The sequence below is a fragment of the Pieris brassicae genome, chromosome 8, assembly GCF_905147105.1.
Source record: "Pieris brassicae chromosome 8, ilPieBrab1.1, whole genome shotgun sequence".
NCBI lineage: Eukaryota > Metazoa > Arthropoda > Insecta > Lepidoptera > Pieridae > Pieris > Pieris brassicae.
In genome coordinates this window covers 20089108-20110675 of record NC_059672.1, presented here as the reverse complement: position 1 = coordinate 20110675, position 21568 = coordinate 20089108, and the positions used below count along the sequence as shown (strand labels likewise).

Sequence of the window (21568 nt, the reverse complement as noted above, 5' to 3'; positions counted from 1 at the left end):
TTGATCTTTGCAGGAGTTTTTAAAATTAATTAATTAAAACACTTCTTTCATCTGGCTGAGGCATTTATTATTAACATTTATTTTTATTTTTCGATTTTTTATCTTAATACAACATATATAGTAATTAACAATACGTAATAAATAGTCCAAAAGTATATTACGCCTACAAAATAGCGTAGTCGTTATAAGATTACCGTCATGTGAGCTGCTTGACACGAATACGGTTAGGCAACTCACTAGTGTCGGTTAAGGTTTAGGAATATTCTCTGAGAGAATTATCAGGTGATCAAAATAACGAAGGTTAGGAAGATGTACAGATGGTAAATTAATTTTAACTAGTGTCGCTGTTGCATAAGAATTCTCTCGGAGTTATTCTTAATTCAAAGGCTACGCAATGACAACAGTCTGAGCAAAATGCCTTTGGGGAAACTCTATGGAAATTTAGCATCTATGCTCTCTGTAAATAGAATGTTCTAAAAATTGTTTATGCTTTTAATTTTGTGCGGTAAGAAGAATAGTTAATTACAATTGTTTGTCCTTGGCAAACATAACATTATGAGAAAATATAATATGTAAATCTCTATCTAGTGGTAATTGAACGTATATACGTATCTACAAAAATAGTTGCACTCTTAAATAATATAATTCAGAAATAGCGAAATAATAAACACACGTCTTCAAGGAAACTTGAGCTCGATGGCCGAATTTCTATGAAAATTTCGTATGTGACATTCATCTTCAATATCTACAAGGGAGTTCTAAAAATATTGTTTTTAAACGATAATCTGTTGTGGTACACGTTGAGCGAATGTTTATTTAGGTTAGCCGTGTTTATGCGTCATAAGAAAATATAATGAAAACACTTTAGAATTCTGAACGGGAAGATCTAACGAGCGTGAAGCGTGTATATATTATTCTAGTAATAAATGGGTATGTAAATGTAGTTTGCATTTGTTAGATACAGGTGAAATAGAAATGGTAAAAACAAATACAGGGATACAATTGTATAGGAGAATAATATTAAAAATGTTGTCATTACATCTAGGAGGTAAAGATCACAAATACACACCATTAACATACATTTATATTGATGTAAAACAACAGTGCAAGTAAGTAGAGGGAAAATAACATCAGCTTCGAGATATAAGCCTTAGCTTCAGCATAAGATTTCAGCGGTTAGCAAGGAAATAGCCTGTATTCAATACAGAGGTAAATATATTTGTAAACAAACTAATATCCATATATCCGAGATAATGATTCGCCTTAATCTAAAATATTTAAAATATCACAATAAATTGCTGTGCACATACGAAACAGGCAAATTTTGAGTGCAAATACAGTATAGGTAATATATTTATTATAATTATATTTATCATTAATAAACCAGTAGTTACACTTAGGAATGGTTCGAGAATAAGACGTCGCCAATTGTTTTGCCGAAAAGTCATTTATGAGTAAAGAGTATTACTATTCTGTGAAATAAAAAATTATTAAAACGTAAAAAAAAATAACATGCTAAAGAAACTTCTTTGGCATTTAAGATTTTAAATTAGTAGTTTTATGATAATTTGATTGTGGTACCTCAAACCAAAGCATTATTTATTAAAACAAAAATATTAATATAAATACCGAAGAGTCTGATGGCTCAAGAACCTGGGTTCTAACAGACCACATCGGTGTTTATCAAACAAAAAGCTCTGGTCGGCCTCCAAAGTACCACAATCAGTAATCATATAATCTTATAGATCGCATCCTTAATTCCTATATTAATGACTCGTACTACACTTAACTATTAAAAACAATACTTTATAATCTATTAGACACAAAATAGTGCTGTAATATCTATTCATACAAATTGGTGCGATAATTTTAGTATTACAATAAATGCAGATCTACTTTATCATATAAACTACATATATTTTAACATTTAAACTATATTATAACATCAGATATATGTCTAAATGTAATTAGCACAATTTAGTACATTTTGTAATTATCATAAAATCACGACAAATAATAGCGGAGTCCTAAATCTAAGTTTTCTAATATAGGATGCGGACTGCAAGATTCTAAAGAAGATATTTTAAAGATAAATTTAAAAAAAAAATGTGGTATGTGTTTAATGTTGCTGAACTTCCTTGGAGTCTTGACTCATTTGCATAGATGAAATTGAATCAATGATAATTGACTTATTCGGCAACCAATTTAGTATCGACACATTCAAATAGTAAACATAACGTTTGTCTTTTTGTATTACATTTATAGCTGCCTAGTAACAAGACGGTTTTGTTTTTCGTAAGCCTACTGAAATAACCAAAAGTAACCATAGGAATATCGAAGGCTTACTGCTAGTCATATGCAGTACGCCAAATATAGGCCGACACTTCAAAATAAACACAAATTAGTCAACCTAACCTATTAGAATATGAACGCTTATTTACTTACAACCCTCAATTCAAGGAATGCATTTAAAGTAATTAAAACTATTCGAATAAATACAATAAATAGATTTATATTTCAAATGAAGGGATATAAACTAAAATATTCATATACGCTCTACCGACTAACAATGTCGACTACCAGTCTTACATTTTAGTTTAATAATTGCTAGAAGTTAAACATTGACGAAATAGCTGCCGAGAGATTATTTTGACGTAACCAGGTTCCAACGCCTGTTACCACTACACACAATAGCTAACGAACAATTCACCGGCTTTCGGAATCCTTACACTATTTAGTGGTTATTCGCCGTATGCACCACTTGATATGTTTCATAACGTCTGTAATTAGTACTGGTTGCGTCTAAATACGTCATGCGGTACGCAGCGTAACTGAATAGGATCAATAATGTCTCAGTCTATTTGAGAATCACTGATGGAATGTTCAAGAACTAAATGTTCGGAGGGATGATTAGCGGCCACGCGCCCACCGCAGCAGCGCGTCGGCCAGTACGTCCAAGTGAGCTTTTGTCTGAAACATTTGTCAAAAAATTTAAATAAATGCAGCATAATTGTTTTATAGCTACAGATCGGCTTAGATGAATCGTGGGTAAAAAATAACAAACAATACCAGTGGCGCTACTAGCTTACTAGGTTGTTTCGTGTTCAGTATTTTTTTAAATAGGCAAGCATCACCTTTCTTGGATCTAAGGCATGCCGGATTCCTCACAATGTTTCCTTCACATAGACAGAAAGTCTATTGCACAGTAGGGGCTTGAACCTGCAGTTGTTTGGTAGTGTGTTTAAGGGATTATAGTCGTACGCCGAAGCCAACAACAACTACTACGTATATATTTAATACGTACAATACAAAAGAAATTGTTAGACCATATTTACCGTCTTATAAAACATGCAAGCCTGCCGATCTTCGTCCTCCCCACTGGGGCAGTCAATGAAACCATCACAGAGCACATGGTCGTCGATACATCTGTAACGCCCCTGACGGTCGGGTGTGGGACATGCGAATCTTTCCATGCCATCAGCGGCCGGGGGACATTCTGAAATAGAATTCATTTATAATAAAAAATCAATTAAACAACTATTAGAGCAATCAATGTAATTTTTGGTTGGATAATGAAAAATATGATAAATAATATAACGTAAGTATTTTTAACGACGATAAATGGACCACAGATTTCTGTATCAGTTTCACGATAATTTTGTCAATGTGATATGCAAGTAGGTGATCAGCATCCTGTGCCTGATACACGCCGTCTTTTTGGATTGGTCATTACGGTTTTCCGGTTTTTTTCACCGTTTGATCGAATGTTAAATGCCATTGGTGCATAGCCGGGGGATCGTATCTACGACCTCAGGTATGAGAGGCGCACGCTGAAGAAACTGGGCCAACACTGCTCGCACATATGCAGTATAACATATGGTAACTCATTTTATCTACCTACAGGTAATTGGGCAATGAATTTGTGTATTTGAAATAAATGTTTAACTTAAAAGGAGGCATCAAAGTAATTTTAATGAGATGTTTGCAAAATATACTGTGGCTAAAATATTGTGAAAGGCTTTTCGATATTTTCCATGACAACAACTCTTAAAATAATAATTCAATGTTTAACTAAGGAACACCTCATTCAAATAATTTCGTTCGTTCCACAACTGAACGTTTTAAGACAGTTTTTGCCGCGCACTACCACTATGTGGAGCCAGCAGCGCACAAAAGTATTTCGCAACCAATTCGACTAATGGTCATTCCCGGAGCCTTCTGGCAATGTGATTGTCCATCAGTTAATATTAGGTGAGTCTCCCGCTCGTTTGGTATATAAAAAATACACAAAAACAGTTGTGTAATTTGTTTACGTAATTTTAATTTTATACACATATGCACTGTATGTCATCTCCGTGCTTGGGTTGTTTAACATATTTTTGAAATGTTATGAATTCTCCCATGAAAATTCTATATGAATATTATTGATATTGATTGACATAAGTTCATAATCATACCGTAATCTACTGTGAGCTGTGAGCTCATGGCATGGCTGTAAGTTTAAGCCATCATTTTAAAATACATAGAAATCACTTCTGCAACCAACTATATCTATTCTAATTGATCATAGTACGTAATATTACGGTTTACTTATAAGATAAGGTATATGTCTTTTTAATACATAAGGATTAAACAATTAATACAGATTTATTCAAAATGGTGTTCAGTTAATTTGTACGTGATTACAAAATAAATCTTCCACGTGCCACTTCAAACGTATGTTGGTAATCTAATCAGAGGGACGAACCTTTGAGGTTGAATTTCAATCAACCTATGGAATACGCAACTCTCTTCTCGTTTGTTATATTATTTGATTAAACTTGAATGGACCAAATAGTTTTGCAAATTGAATTTATTTTCATTAAATAAATGTCCTTTTCAACGATAGGTTTTCTTAAATTAAAAGGATGTTAATAACTCTTTTGAAATGTTAATTAGAAATGTCTAAAGAAGTAAGTTCATGGTAGTTAATAATTAGAAATTATACCACAGTCCCAAATTTCATATTTCGAATCATGATACAAAAAAAAACAAAATTAAACACGAGTAAGTGTTTTGTATTTATATTAAATTCATAATCTTTTGTTTGCCTAGTTGTTGGATAAACTTTAGTAATCAGTTCTAACCTAGTTGTAACCTAAATTCACTTGGGTACACTTGCAAAACCATCATCAATTATTTTTAAAGATTTACAGTAAAACTTTTTAAAAACCTTGTAACTTTGTTCAACGGATGTAAGGTTACGTTAATCATTAACATTAAATATATACTATTGGCCTTAAATTTATGTAAACTTGATTTAAATATTAAAAAAAGTTTTTTTTTTCTTGGTTGGAGAACTAATTATTTTGTCTGACGATGAGCGGTGATTGCGTTACGGTAATTCTACATTCCTGGGTTTCATTTTTCAATTCATTCAATTTATGCATATTACACATTTTTACGTTCGATAGCAGACTTTTTGTCTACGCTTCGTATTAAGACTTCTACATCAAGTTGATGGATAGCGCATCCATTTGTATGAATGAGAAAAAACTATAAATAATTGATTATTAAAGAAGCTTATGTTCATTATAAGCTTTTTTCTCAAAGCTTAAGGACCTATCCGATAGTCAAATTCCAAAAAAGTACATTGTTTCTTACCATTTTTTGTCATCGTTTCTTGAAGTAGGGCGAATGGAAAAAATAAAAAGTGTTGTTGAGTACAGTATGTATCCATTTTGAAATCTCGATACACGATTTAAATAACTTCGATCGATAGAAAAAAAAATCCAAACATAGCCAATTTTTGACACTTTGAATTCATTTTATGACGAAAATGTATATAGAACATGTTTTTGAAATTTACACACATTAATTTAATATTTTCATAACTAATTGTTATTACTGGCCGGCGCGCCTCAGTGCTCACCGCAGTCCACCTCGAAACACTGAAACAGCAATTCGTGCTGGAATAGGGCCTTAAGGTCATAAAAATCTTGTAAAAACAGAAAATACACGCGGGCAAATCTGCGGGAGCAAGTAGTCTAATAAATTCTTTATGACTTTTCCGTTTATGTTTGTTCGTTTATTTAAAGTATATGATGACTAGATTCCTATATTTCAGTTGCATTTTTGACGTGAAATGTTTTTCTAAATCATATTACAGTTCAACGACTAACTGCTCACTCGGCTGCTAAAATTTCCCTGCAAGCTCATATTGAATGACATTACTATACTAGTTAAAAGTTTAGAAATGTAAGGCAATTTTGAACCAAAAGTTTGACCGTTTATCATAGGTATTTTTCTTACTCATAATTTAGATTTTTTCAACCAAAAGCCCTGATGTTAAAGATATATAGTACTACTATATAAATATATGTAGTATAATTGCTTTTTAATTAACTAACATAATCTACCTACGATTACTGCTGCAGGTGTCAAAAGGTTAAAATAAAAATAAATCAGTGGCGTTACAACCCTTTAAGTTTTTATCCTGTATTTAGGTCTAAGGGTGTCGTTAAATGCGCACATGAAAAGACAGTCCATTGGTGCAAAACCGAGGATCAAATCCATTAGGCCAACACTGCTGCTACTGTCAAAAGGTTTACAGGTGGTTTTTAAACTATGGCACGGAGAAGGCTCCAAAGTTAAATCAGTTTATGGTTTAAGTGACAGTCAATAGATAGTGATAGTTAAGTACGTGGTAAAACCGCTCTCATAAATTTGTTAAGAATCATAATGCTCATTTTATTTAAAGAATGTGCTTAAAATAAATGTCTTTTAAACCGTAATAGTGAACGAAATGTAGGTTCTTCTAAAAGTGGCGTATTTCACAACTCCGGCACGTAGACTCGGCCGCTATCGTGAGCGTCTATTTTTAGCTGGCCGGGCGTAAGGCCTCGTTTACGGAAATGAATTGAACGTTAAGATGAAGCGGTATAGTATTTTCATTTTGATTTTTTTTACCGAATTATTACACCTTTGGAAACGTTTTTCTTTGAAAGGTAATGCTAAGGTAATATTATTATTAATTTGTCCTTGCTTAATTAATTAACATACTTCCTCGTGGTATATATGTTTATTACAAAATTAATATATTTTATACTTTACATGAAGATAGTAGATTTAACTTAATTTATGTGTGCTTATCAAAATATTTTAGGGAGCTAATATCTATATATATTTAATTAATTAAAATCAGTGGCGCTACAACCTTTTCAGGTCTAGGCCTCAGATTTATGTATTTATGTGGGCCTCTGTATCAGTTTCATGATCATTTGTTAATCTAATAGGCATGTAGGTGATCAACCTCCTGTGCCTGACGCACGCCACTGACTTTTTGGATTTAAGGCAAGCCGGTTTCCTCACGATGGCTACCTTCACCGTTCGAGCGAGTGTTAACTGCGCACATGGAAAGAAAGTCCATTGGTATACTGTAGTGGAGCCGGGGATCGAAACTATGACCTTAGAGATGAGAGTCGCACACTAAAGCCAGGCTAACGCTGCGCCATTTAATAAATTGGTATTATATATATATATATATATATTGTCTATAAGTTTTTAACTCGTATTTCTGTATATAGTATGTTAAAAAGGCTTCCGAAACTATTGCTATTGAAAACATTTTGGACAGCAAGGTCTTGTGACGATTATTTTAATACAATAAAATACTATTACATTCAAATTTAATAGTCACGTAAATAGTTAGATAGTATAAACGTTAATTTAATTAAGTACTTAATAGTAAATACACAAAATAAATGCATAAATTTTAGACTAGACTTAGTAGTAGAAACTACCATTCTGTTTATCGCTTTATTCATTCATACGCGGCTTTCGTGTTGTAGGCTGTAGCTCCATTATACGACCTCTATATAGAATTCATTCACTTTGTAGGCTCTATATTGTCTTGAGTGACCGTAAACAGGTTATAGTTATTTAAAATACATTTTCCAAATAGAAAGATTAGTATTCGGATTCTCAAAAATACCATGTAATCGTTTAAAAACAATCCACACAAATTGTTGTATATTATGGAGAAAATTGTAGGTGTGTGTGACGGTATTTTCACTTTTTTAGCTTAGCAATGTGAGTGTCCATGGGCATGGACACGTCACGTGAGCCCGTTTGCCTCCTGTTACATTAAAAAAAGTTCTTCTTCGTTCTTTTCTCTTCTTATTCTCTTTTCAGTGTGACACAGCATACAAATTCCTTTTCTGACAAAATGGTCCACCCACTTTTCACACTCCACATACTTTCAATTGAATAAGTTTTATCTGTTAGCCCTTAATAAGATTATAGATGTTACATAAGACGTGTCATAGACATTCCTAATGAGTGTCATTTGGCTAAAGTTGAGTTGACATGAGTAAATATCGTGGGCGAGATCGTTAGTGAGCAGATCAAAATAGCCTAGACGTTCTGGCGACTAATAAATTGTACGAACTAATTTCGATTTCCTGAAGCTGAGATTAGACACGCTAAAAGTATTGCACTACATTTTCTCTCAAAACTTGTTGTGATTAAATTTAGATAAAGGTTTAAAAATGGAATCAGAAAAGAATTGTTCCTTTGGCAAAAAGTGTTATAAATAAAAATAAAATAACAAATAAGAAGAATGGATGGAGGATATATGAGTATCATTACTATGAACAATGCTGTTTGCATCGTATTGATAGTAAACATTGTTAGGAAGTCATGATGATAGGCTGGTCTATACGTTAGCGATTTGTGATATAATTTATTTCAACAGAGAACTGGTCTATGTGTACCAACTGAACCAAAAACGTTATTGTTTCATAATTAACATGTATCGGGAATTGAACGCCTTTGATTTCAATCAAACTAAAGAAAAGACAAAACTTAAATATTGAATAGAAAAATCTATTGAATACTATTTATTTATTTATTAACACTTCGTTACACTACAATAAAAAAAAATGAACGTAATTAAATCAAAAGGAGGGCAACTGGCCTTATCGCTTTCGAGCGATCTCTTCCAGGCAACCACTGTGAGTAAAGAAAAAAAAGTTAAATAAAGTATAAAATTTAGTTTTACTGTTATCAGTAATTTAATCTCTCTCATATTAAATACAATTTATAAAATCAAACACTTTTTAATTTGTAAAAACGAACGATCGTATCTCTACTATCAAGTGCTACGAAAGTCGTAGCATCGATGTAGCATGCACGTAGTGTACATAACTTTCATTCTTTTTCTATACAAATGTATAATGTTATAAGGCACATGTTCCCTTTCTATTTGTATTATTGGTTGCGAACATAACTTCAATTTACTTTCGTCTGGAGATGGACGTGATAAGAATAAGTACGATTTTATTGCCTTGCAGTGTATGCTATCGATATCACTAAATTTTAAAGTTTATTTGCTGACAATTTATAGTTGGTTCGTGTATCGAAATAGCTTAAAGTGTACATAATAAAGTCTCTAGGTACAGTATTACAGCTTTATATCCCGAAAATAATCCCGGTCTTGTGCATCCTGCACCGCTGCTTCTTATTATCTACTTTATATACTATAATACATGTATACACTATATAAAAATATGAGTACTTGGTAAATCTTAGTAACCTTCCCTCTGACGTTTGTTAGAAGACTTTGCTAAGTACTGGAAAATATAACAGCGTACAGCAGAGAAGCACCATTTACGCGTGTCTTGCGCACACTATATAATCAGAATATTAGTTTTTAATGCTATGACCAAAAGCATCCCTAGGGAATTGCTTAGCAAAGGTTTGTTGCTTTTATGAACACTCATAACTAGAATTACGAGTATACTAGACCAAGAATATCATTGATAGGCGCGAAAATTGAATACGCTTTTCAATAACATTACTACAAGAGTTGTATCGGCGATTATTTCCATTTAATTATTTACGGTATAAGATAAAAGGACAACCCAAGAGTAGTTTAAATTTATTTGCTATCTACCCGCCACCTTAATTCCATTTTAAAAGTTTATTTTCCTTTCAATCCGTCGCAACGTTTACGACTTTGTGGCTTTATTTGCTGATACTGTACTGATTAACCCAGATACGTTGACGTTGGTTTTTTTACTTAAATAAGATACTCGTAGCCATACATTATTTCCCTAAACCTTAAAATAGTGTATTTTAACAATTGGCATGTGTAATATTTATGTTTTTAAATTAAAACAGTGCAATTAGCCTTTCTATTCAGTCTCGTAACGATAAAGACTTTTACGTGGACAGGAGCTTCCGTGGAGGAGGACCAAATCCTGCTTCAGTCAGCGGTACCTGATCTGGTCTCCAACTATTAACTCATCCGCCACCCAAACACAAGCAAGAGAAGGAACTTTAACTGAGCCTGGCAATTGGAGACCAGTAAGTCAGACTAAGTGCTAGATCGCCAGAATGAACGAGGCCCAGCAACTGCAGTGAGGTAGTATAGGACAGGAAGTATCGCTCGAAGTATCTCATTTCGGAGGTGAAGACAATTTTTGGGTCGCTAGCGGAGTGAGTATGTTAGTGACTCCATTAGACGTTAGGAAAATTACAGTATTGTTTTATCACTGTGCTTGTTCTTGACACTAATTTTTAAACTAATAATAGTTCATAAGAATATTTAGAGAAACACTACAAACAACCCTCTGGCATTGAGAGTGTTCATTGCGGCGACATTACTTAACATGAGGTGCACGTAGCGACCTGCCCCCTATAAAAAATTTTTTATTTAATATAAACAGAGTACCTAGCTGTATTAACTCATACAAAAAATCAAATATTTCTTCGTAAATGTATTTTTATTTATTTTTGTCGTTTCATACAAAGTAAAGCCTTTATTTGCCACGAAGATTAAATGAACATGAAATTCCACGTAATTTAATTTGTGTCTCGGATCAGAAACTTAAGTGAAAAAGCATTTATCTAAATGGTGCCTTATATTATTTGAGGAGATCAATAATTTAATTGATCGGAGAGGGAAAAGATGAACTGAACAAAAAGAAAGGTTAAGTATTTTCGTGTCTTCAGTTCCTTTAGATGAATATTTATGAAGCGACGATGTACGTGCCTTCGTCATGAAGCAAATTCCATTCACCGCGCCTTTATTTTTCAAGATGCTTTCACTTCATCTTCATAGGGCTTATCGATACCTATCCACGTAGGAGTAAAACGTGTTTTCTCACCAAGATGTATAATTTTAGATATTTGTTTACGCGCCTTATCTGTATTCTATGAAGCACGATTAATTTTTTCTTAAATAATGTTATGTTATGTTTATGCAAGTTTTTTCGCCAATGTCGAAAAGTTTAATAAATTAAACGTCATAAAAATATATGGTTGACTGTAATTTTTTTCGAATTGTAAATGTTATATAATACATCATGATAATTATCAGATGATATATAATCCATTGTGTTTTTATTGTTCTATTTAAGTTCAACTTCAATCAATTGTAGTTAAATCTTAAATCGTTATAAAGCTTCGCCGAAATCTATGTTTTCAAATCGTGTCAATACTTGAGTTTATCTTTTTTTATTATAGCGTAAACACAATTGACAGAAGGAGAGGAAACAATATTGTACATTAAATAGTTCAATTAGACTGATTTAGTTGTTATGGGTGTAAGAATCTGCTTTATTAACCCACCAATATTGACATTTACTATCGTTTCGCATAAAAATTCATAATATATTACAGTAGTTTATACCGAATTTGTAAGATATCATCTAAATGACAGGATATAAATTCATATTATAGCCACATTATAGGTTATACAGAGCATTTACTTTATATTAAAAGTCTGAACGAATCATCCAAGTTTCAAAGTGAGTGGGCGTAGGTCTTGTAGGGTCATTAATCATATAACAAGTAATTTATTGCCTCAATGGGACATCAATGTAGGCGAAACGTCCGACGTTCCATAGGGTGTCTTAGCGCCATACTGGCTAGCGATTCCACAATAGCAGATTACGTTGGGTCTAATTCTTTACAATATGCCATCTCATGTGCCTAACATTGTTGGAGGAAGTATTTATTTCAAGATGGTTTCGTTGGATAAATATATGTGTTTTTATTATCGTAACCATAACCTAAATTAGAAAAGTAAAGTTGATTCAGATTTCGTAGATTTATAGGACAGGGACAGCCTCACCTAATCTTAAGGAATACCGCCACCCATGGACACCCAATGGCAGGCTCGCGAGTGCAATGCCGGTCTTTTAAAAATTGGTACGCTCTTTCCGTGAAGGACCTTAAGGCGAATTGGTTCGGTAAAACTTCAGTGGGCAGCTGGTTCCACATAAGGGGGGTGCGCGTCAGAAACTGCCTTAATAATCGCTGTGGAGACCACTATGTAATTTTGTTACGTTAGTGTTTTGTTTACACTTTTGTTTAGTGTGTATTATATAATAGGTGAAGCTGTGACTTCAAGAAAGTGCTACTGAAAACGCGGTGCTGATGATTGCAACTTCGAGGTTTAGTTTACAGGAATTGTGTTTTTTTGTATGCATAGTTCAAATAATCAAATATTTTTACTGTCTTTCTAGTGGTCATCCTGCATACGGCATTACTAAAATTTAAATATGATTGAATTTCGGGTTTAATTAATATTTATATTACATTGTGTTAATGTAATTTAACTTTATTTGTCCTAACAGCATTGCATTTACACTGTTCGAACTGTCACCTTTAAGATAAATATAGTTACGTGTATAAATGACATTCTACTTATAAAATAACATCGCGTATTAATAGGAGTCAAGTGAATAAAAATAAATAGCGTAGTTAAGGGGGACCGGTCTATTTCTAAACGATCGATTATACTAAATAATGTAAGAGCATTCCGCCGTGTCAGGTGAAGGTATTAATAAAAACAAGAAGTCTAAAATAGACTTTGTACTCTTGGTACTTTAAAGTTCTAATTGTAAATAGAGAAAGATAATTTTATTTCGTTTCAAATAATCCCAGTAAATCAACTATGGTATCGGAGGCCACGTAAAAACATATAGATGAAAGAAAAAAACAGAACAGTACTTTGCTTTCCTTAGAGGAACAAAATAACTTTAAACACAAACTACGCACTGAGAGTAACTTTAGCCAAAACCAAATTATGTAAAAATCATTTATTTTTATCACTTAAATGATTTATACCTATTTTTTTCCTACAATAATAAGTGCGACTTTACATTAATTACGATCGAGTCTGTACAATAATTATGGCTAATAAGTAATATTGACTTATTTTTTACAATACAAGTGAGTAGCTTAAACTGAGGCAATGTTTATTAACAGTCTTAGTGTTTTATAATGTTTTGACACTATGTTCGTGTGTCCGAGATACCGCACTTGCACTATATATTATACTATATTCACAATACTAGGTGTATTAACTCAAAAAGTTAGTTCTTTTTAGGCGTCTTATTCCTGTTGTGTAAAGAAGTTTGATTGCCTCCACATTCACATGTCTATGTAGCCTGTAAAAGTGAGCTAAGGCAAACCGTTTCGTCGTATTTAGGACATACATTATTTCTTCAAAAATATCTCCTATTCTCTTTTCAATTCAACTGATTTAAGTGTTTTAGACGAATACGCTCCAAATATATTGGAGTATGTATTGGAGTTATGTTAATTGCATGTTTTGCGAGTAAGCAGTACGTCTATCTTTACACTCTCATTTTATTACTATATGATTGTTTTAGAATTTAGTATAAACTATTTTACAGGTATTTTTTTTAATAGCCTTCATTTTTCAATACTACAAAACGACTTAACTGGCTAATTTTAAAATTAGCAGATTTCCTAGCATTTTGGTACCATATTTCTCACCAGCTCAACGCCTACTTATTGCATAATTTTATGTTAAGTTGCTTTTAAACTTTAATATTGATCCCGACAAAAACATCGCCCTTTCAATAGCGTCTCTCAAGCCAGACCAATTTTCATTTACAATGTTCAATTTTAAACGAATTTCGATTCCCCACTTATCCGCACCACAGTTTATCAAACATCCAATACCAATTCATATAAAATATTAAACAGATTATATTACAATTTGGAGCCTAAATGGAGCTGTATAAATATTCACACACGCTGACAACGCATTGTGTTAAATTCCTTGCCAAAGGCAGGACGCCAGACTATGGGTGTAGTCTTAGATATTTTTATAATGTATAAACAACGTAAAATTATTAACTATTGGAAGATAAATCACAATTTTACCTTTAAATTAACCAATGAGAGATGAAGGCTTCTAATTCCGAATATATTAAAATACTTATTAATGCACAGCCATGTATTGAGTTACGATATCGCAAACAATCACGCATTAGGCTATAACCACATAAAATTATACTAATAACTTAATATTACCAAAAGATTCAAAAAAAAGTCGATTACTTCTCATTGTGTCCACCGTATGAAAATAAAGTGAATAAAAAATACGAGTCACATTCGTATAACAAAAACAAACTGCGTACATGGCTCTAGTCTCTACGGTAATGAGTTGATTTACGAGAAATAGCTCTGTTTTTTCGTGATATTTTCCGTACAAATTTAGGTTTTGATTGTGCAATACTTTTATTCCTGGGGGTATACTTATTTAGAACGCTTGAGTAAATTATACGAAAGATTTAAATTTATTTATTGTAAAATGTTACTATAGGTGCTTTTCTGCATTTTAAAGAGCTTTTAAAATTTATTTTAGTTGTAATTTTAAGTTCTGTATTTCTACATTGTGATCTGTATATTTATTATTGCTAATTTAGTTGTACGCTTTTTGCATTTTACTCTTAATATATTTTTTCCGTACTAGGGTTACCTAGAAGAGTTAGCTTGTAAACCTGAATGCCTCCTGAATAATTATTTGATTGTATATATTAATGCAATATATATATATATATATATAGGTAAAAACAACAGCGTCGTAAAAAACAAGATACTGTAATTTTATATAATTTCAACGTAAAGACCAACGCAGTAGTTCCTTTAAATTAATTACCTAGGTTCAAAAGTGAAATAAAAACAGGAAAAAGTGTACAACATTTTCTGTTATTGGGAATTTTTTTAAGATGAAAATACAGGGAAAGTAATTCGGATCTATGGAGAGGCGGAAAATTGGATTCATTGTCATCCGATACCCGATAACAATAACACAACTGAGATACACCAGAGTTTGTATTACAGATCTCGATTCACTCGTTTGAAGAATAATGAAACCATTTAAAAAGAATATTTGTGCGTCATTGATAACACTTGTTGATTTCAAATGAGATTTTAAATTTAGAACACATTATATGGATGCTACTATATAATTGTAACTTTAACTTATGATTTCTAATTACATTAGGGGTGTAATTTGTTGGTATGTAATTGTAAAATTGGTATTAATAATAATATTTGCCTATAAAATTATTACTTAAATAAATCACGTGATTGCGATATACGTGCGTATATTTATGCTAAGTCCAAAGGTCCCTCTTACTAAGGTTAAATACGTAATCGCTCTGAGTATTATATTAAGTAAATGAATAATTATAACAAACATAACTTAATTAGTAAATTGTCATTATACCTACGTTACAGTAATTTGTAGTTAGTGTAGTAGTGTTTGTTGGATTTCATGTAAATATAATAATCCTTGCTCAACTTTGATACTCAATTCTTGAAAAAAAGAGCAATATAAAATTCTAAAACAAGAAATGCAAGGAAACATATTGCTTTATTCACTTTCGCGTCATATTTGCCTACGTCGGCGGTGTGACCACAATTTATAGTGACTTTGACTGGCTTACCGCCAACTATCTCGTTAGCTGAACTATCTTAAGGTTAACTTGATCTAACCACCGTAGCTCCAATATAACTATAGTTTATCTATGATTGAAACGACGAAAGATTTTGGTTATTTATTTTAGAAATTATGAAAATACTCTTTGTTTTCTGTAAAGGCAACGAGAAAGGAATTGTTTTAAAATAATGTGTCCTGTTGGATCCGTTAAACTTATTTTAATTAGACCTAGCAATTATCAGGAAAAGTGGGGCCTAGTGACTTCAGTGCGTGACTCTGATCCCCGAATAGATTCGATCCCCGACTGTGCACCAATAAACGTTCCATAGGCTTAGTACGTATTTACCACCGCTCGTGAAGGAAAACATCATTAGGGCATGCCTTTGATGACGAAAGTTTATGGTATAAGGTTGATCAACTTGCGTATCAAAAAAGATCACGGTACAAATAGAGAAATCTGGGACTAATCTCTTGTAGCGCTTGTAGTTTGTTGTGTGTTTACGTCTCATTTGAATGAAGCTCTTCCTCCTCCATATTGATTGTGAATTGTTGGAAGCCCTAATGGAACGCCAAGTGTTTCAGCACATTTGTCTGTGTACCATGCGCATTTTTAACGAATAAATACTTCGACGGGAAACAAATCTTATACAGTATAAGCCAGGGTATAGATTTAAGTGTTATTGAAATATAAATATTCTATTTATTTAGGAACATTTACATCAATCGTAAAGAGAGGATTTCAGAAAGGTACTAAGACAGTAGTGAGGTTTATAATATTTTATAATTCCGATATTTTATAGTTGCATCTTATAGCTTACATCATATCATATATCTATACCGTTGAGGTAATCTGAAATGAATCAATTAATAGATATACCAAGATTATTTTGTATTCCTGGACTGCTAGCGCATAATGTAAAATTACTCTAATATATCCAATATTCAACAAGGAGCCCATGGCTCGTTTGGTTCTTCTACCGCATTTATTTTGGAGAGTGTTCAGAGTTGTTTGGTCTAATACTTGCAGCTGAGTATCATTATCGGATATCAAGGCAGAATACAAAATACCATCCGTATCACCTCCACGTCCGTCGTTCCACAACTGAGCATTTTTTAAGTCAGTTTTTGTCGCCCACTACCACTATGTAAAACCAGCTGCCCACTGAAGTATTCCCAAACTGATTCGACTTACGGTCCTTTAAAAGAGCGTACCAATTCTTGAAAGGCCGGCAACGCACCTTCGAGTCTTCTGGCAATGTGAGTGTCCATGGGCGGTGGTATCACTTACATCTGGTAAATCCAATCACAATTGGACCGAACGAAACCGAACTTATGTTAAAACGTGCCATTTGGTTTATGTATGGCCAAGAATAACTAGTATCTAGTATCCTTTTAACACTTTAAAGAAATAAAATTAAACAAAATCATAGCGTTAACTTAAATAAATGTACATTTTATAGTCAGTTGATTAATGATATACCAATAAAAGGCTATTTTATGGTTCTAGAAATCTGGCTATCATTAGCTTGCGTGTGAAATAAACTTTTGTCAAGAGTACGCACGAATCCATATTGAAATTAACGTATATTCTATTTTTACCACAGATAGAAGTATTTTGAGAAAATAGATTACAGTCTCGCTAACATTGTACAAGTTACGGTTTGAAACTTTTCACGTATTTTCGTCCCACAAGTAGAAAATAACACTTTATTTATAGAAGAGAGTTACGCTTAACGATTCAGCAATCCACGTGTTATTTTGGAATAAGTATGTGATTGAGACCAATTCGTAATGCAAACGATTTATATGAACAAGGTCTAAAAACTAATAATAAAAAACTGATTATTATGGATAAACGTTCTTTATCCATAATAATGATTAGTGTGAATAGCCCCTTATACAAGTATTTTGCCTAATTATCCAAATATAGTATGAATTCCGTTGATTTTTCTTTTTATTATGCATTAATTGAGGTTTTGGGGTAATTGCCGATCGTTAGATATAGGTCTAAAATTAGAATTTGTTAGGTGCGTGTAAACGTTTCAGTGAAATAGAATGAGGTCGTTTCCCTTTCATTGCTATTTTGGTTGAATTTTCTCTTAAAGTAGGTTAAAGAAAACACGTAATGTAGGTGGGTGAGAGATGTTTAGAATTGAGGTACTGTTTCAGGGATGACTTTCTGAGCTGCAATTTTATCGTGTCGTCAGACCTATTATTTTCACATGCGAGACTCATTAGTGAATTGGTTATTTGATATACTTCACACCTCCTTAGAAAAATAAAATGTTTTATATTCAAATTTACTGAGTACTAAGTAAAATATTTTAGGTACTTAAATTTTGTTAATACAAAACCCACTTTTGATAAGCGCGGATTACATAGAATGCCTTCAAAGATAGCATTCAAAGCCATGTAATATGATATCCTATATTGAAGATTATGTAACGTCTCGCATGCATTGAGCTTAAACCAGACTAGGATTCATCTATTAAATTATTCATAAGTCAATTTGTTCGACGTTAACCAGATGGGCCGTGGGAGATCGACCTTTGTGCTTATGTAAGCTCACAGGTGACTAAAGTGTTTGAATACGTGTTTCCTGAAATTAGACGCTATAATAAATATTGAATTGATGACTGAGTTTTGATAGAACTTAATTATTCATTTATCGTATCGGAAAAATATTATATATTTCTCTTGTGTTGATAGCGCAATTATAATATATATTTGAGATATTTATTATATTTATTGTCTATATAATTTTATGTAAAATGGCATTTATTTATCCAAAATCTATAAAACAAGATATTCATGTTATCAGTAGAGTACTTGTAAGTGAAAGTAATTTTATATAAACAATAGGCGAGCGTAGACATACAACCATAGATCCCATGTCAAACCCAGTATCATAGGTGTAAAGTGTTGTTCAATACAGCTAGGCGCACATATTGCTTCTTTAATGAAATGGCTCGTAAGAAATAGGAGAACCCCCCTTCGGGAGAAGTGGAGGGGGTGTAAGCACCTGCGCAGGATGCACCGCGTGCAGTTTGCAGCCGCCGCGCCAGTCCGTCTGGCGCCAATACCACCCGTTTCCACCCTGCAGGGTTGGCTCCTGTTTTGTTAAGTACTCTTTTGTCGATTAGGATTAGAATTTAAATCTTCGTCATTTGTCAATCATATTTTTTTTTACAGGTACAGTGGATGTATTGCATCCATTTGGTGTTATTATTATAACTATAGTTCAAGTTTTTCACCAACAATTGAATATAGATTTATCAGTAATAACACAGCCTTTAATTCCTTACTAAAGGAACTATAATGATAATAATTAGTTACAACTTCAGTAGGAACTTCCTTCACAAGCGTAAGCGTGCTCCAAGGAATGCCGAATGTACCAAAAATGTGTGGTTATCAGTAAACGAACATTTAAAAATATATTTGTTCCACATCTTCATCTGATTGGCCGAACCTTTTCTCTAAATTTAAATTTTATGTACCCTCTCGATACCGAAGCATCCCATTATTCCATTTGTCCCTCTCCCCTTGCCCCTTTCCGTAGAACGCGTTTTGGTCAAAGCACACCAACATCCAGATTAAGCATTCTGATAAACGAACTAGGTCTGGATCTAACTCACACTTAAAAATCGATTATTGTTTAGTTTTTTGTACATTTTTTTAAATATTGATTGTTTTGTTTAATGTTTGTTTTGTTTATTATTTGTATGATCTGTACGTGTATGTCATGTTTGCCTTTAAGTGCTTGTCACATTAAAAATTGTTGTTATTTTACCAATGTATCAGTGTGCCGAGCGTTGGTAAGCTTTTATAAAAAAATATATAAATAAAATAAAATCTTAAACCAACTAAAACTTAATATCGTGTAACAAGTGACAACCCTAACCTAGACTCCCACGCTCACTTGTTTTCAACTGTGATTGATAATTTGTTATTGGAATGCGTATCTCGTTTCAAAAACATTACAATTTCCACAATACTCGTTTAAAAATAGATACCAAGTATTAATCTCTTTTATTTAGGTATTATCTGTAAGTTGTTGTTTGTTCTTACAAAGATTTTACTGTCGGAGAAAATTTTGACGTGACTTAAATAATATCTTTATTTCGTAACAATAAAGTTCACAGAAAAGAGTGTGACTATATATCAATTACAATCTAGTGTATACAATAATTATGGCTAACAGACAGACTTAATTTTCGTCTTAGTGTCAGTGTTCTATAATGTTTTGACACTACTTTCGTGTGTGCATCACCGCACTCGCACTTATATTCACTACACTACGCTAGTTATAGTAACTCAAAAGGTTTATTTATTTATTTATTAACACTTTGTTACCTTATACAAAAACATGCATATAAAACAAAGTTATTAGGCAACGGTGGCCTTATCGCTAACAAGCGATTTCTTTCAGGTAGCCCTAATATGGAACAATAAAAAAGACACCCCTACAGAGGGTACAAGAAGTGCATTAATAATTAAAAAAAGAACAAACATGTACATGTAACGCTAACTATAAGTAAAATATAGTAAAATCTAAAGAAACATAAATAAATAAATACTAAAAATAATATGTATAAACAAAAATGTATATATTAATCTAAGGTTTAACTTAGTCACAATTAATAAATATAAGTAGCTAATTACGAGGCAGAAAATAAATTATCAAAAAGAAGATTTTTAAATAAATTAAAAGACTGAGCTCTTCTGATATCAAGAGGTCAGGAATTCCAACGCACTCGAAGAGTTTAGCCGTCTTGTTGTATCAAGAAGTTGAATTACCTCAACCGTGGTTATTTTTAAAGAAGTTTCAGCGTATTTAGGACTCCTCATTAGGATACTTTCCATCGATGGTTGGAAAGAAGCATGCCTGTTAAATTTGGAGAATACCGTATACGTAATTCCAAAACCACTTCATGGAATTATGCCGATGGTTGGAAAGAAGCATGCCTATTAAATCTGGAGAATACCGTACCCGTAATTCAAAAACCACTTCATGGAATTATGCTATTGTTTTCATTGATTTGGGACACAGTGCATCGTAGTGATGATATATGCGATGCCAAAATATGAACTATATGTCCAGTGAGAACGTGTGAGATTAACAATAAGCCTAGTCAATCACCTCATCATTTTTAACTTTAATATAGGCCTCCAATAAGGGTTCCAGGCCCAAGTCACCGTGCCAAGTGCATGAGTGATACACGTTATCGATTTTTAGTTCTGACATTGTTATCGCCCGATGTTCACATAAGAGCAAGTGATTATTGTGCTTAAAGAAAGGTAAACTTAGCATAGATTGTTCACCTAATACATCTCCAACTTATGTATAATATAGTACTTACATACCTAAAAACGTATCAAGCATCAATCTTCACCTGTGAAGGCAATATCCGTTATCAACTATAACACTTGCTATCAATTCGATAAAGTGAAGAAAATATCGAATAAGGTAAGCAGTGAAACATTTTACCGTTATTATTAATGGTATAACGTAGAAGCGATCCTCCGCACGCTCAGGCATTAAAAGCACTTTTTCCGCAACTTTTAAAAGCCTCGTTAGCATTTGTTTCCGTTTTATTCGACGTTTAAATCGCATTGGCGTTTTATGCTTTTTTAATCACTTTAAGAATAATTTGTTTAACTCTTTCCTTATTTAAAATATTAGGCGCATAACCAGTGGTAGAAATTCAAATCCGGTAGTCTAATATTTATTATTATTATTATAATAGTTTTTCCAAGGCCGGCGACGCACACGTGAGCTCTCTAGCTTTGAGTGTCTATGTGCCATTACTTAATATCATT

The 21568-nt window shown here is 32.7% G+C and overlaps 1 protein-coding gene across 1 annotated transcript in view; it reads right to left on the bottom strand.

The window, feature by feature from the left end:
• Positions 1-153: 153 nt before the first annotated feature.
• The window catches only part of LOC123713172, a 74866-nt gene continuing 53451 nt past the window's right edge, over positions 154-21568 (bottom strand). The window contains exons 3-4 of the mRNA XM_045666718.1: positions 3336-3496; positions 154-2970 (exon numbers count right to left, since the gene is read on the bottom strand). Of these exons, the coding sequence (XP_045522674.1) occupies positions 2911-2970; positions 3336-3496 (221 nt within the window). The 3' untranslated portion in view covers positions 154-2910. The remainder of the gene's footprint in view (positions 2971-3335; positions 3497-21568) is intronic.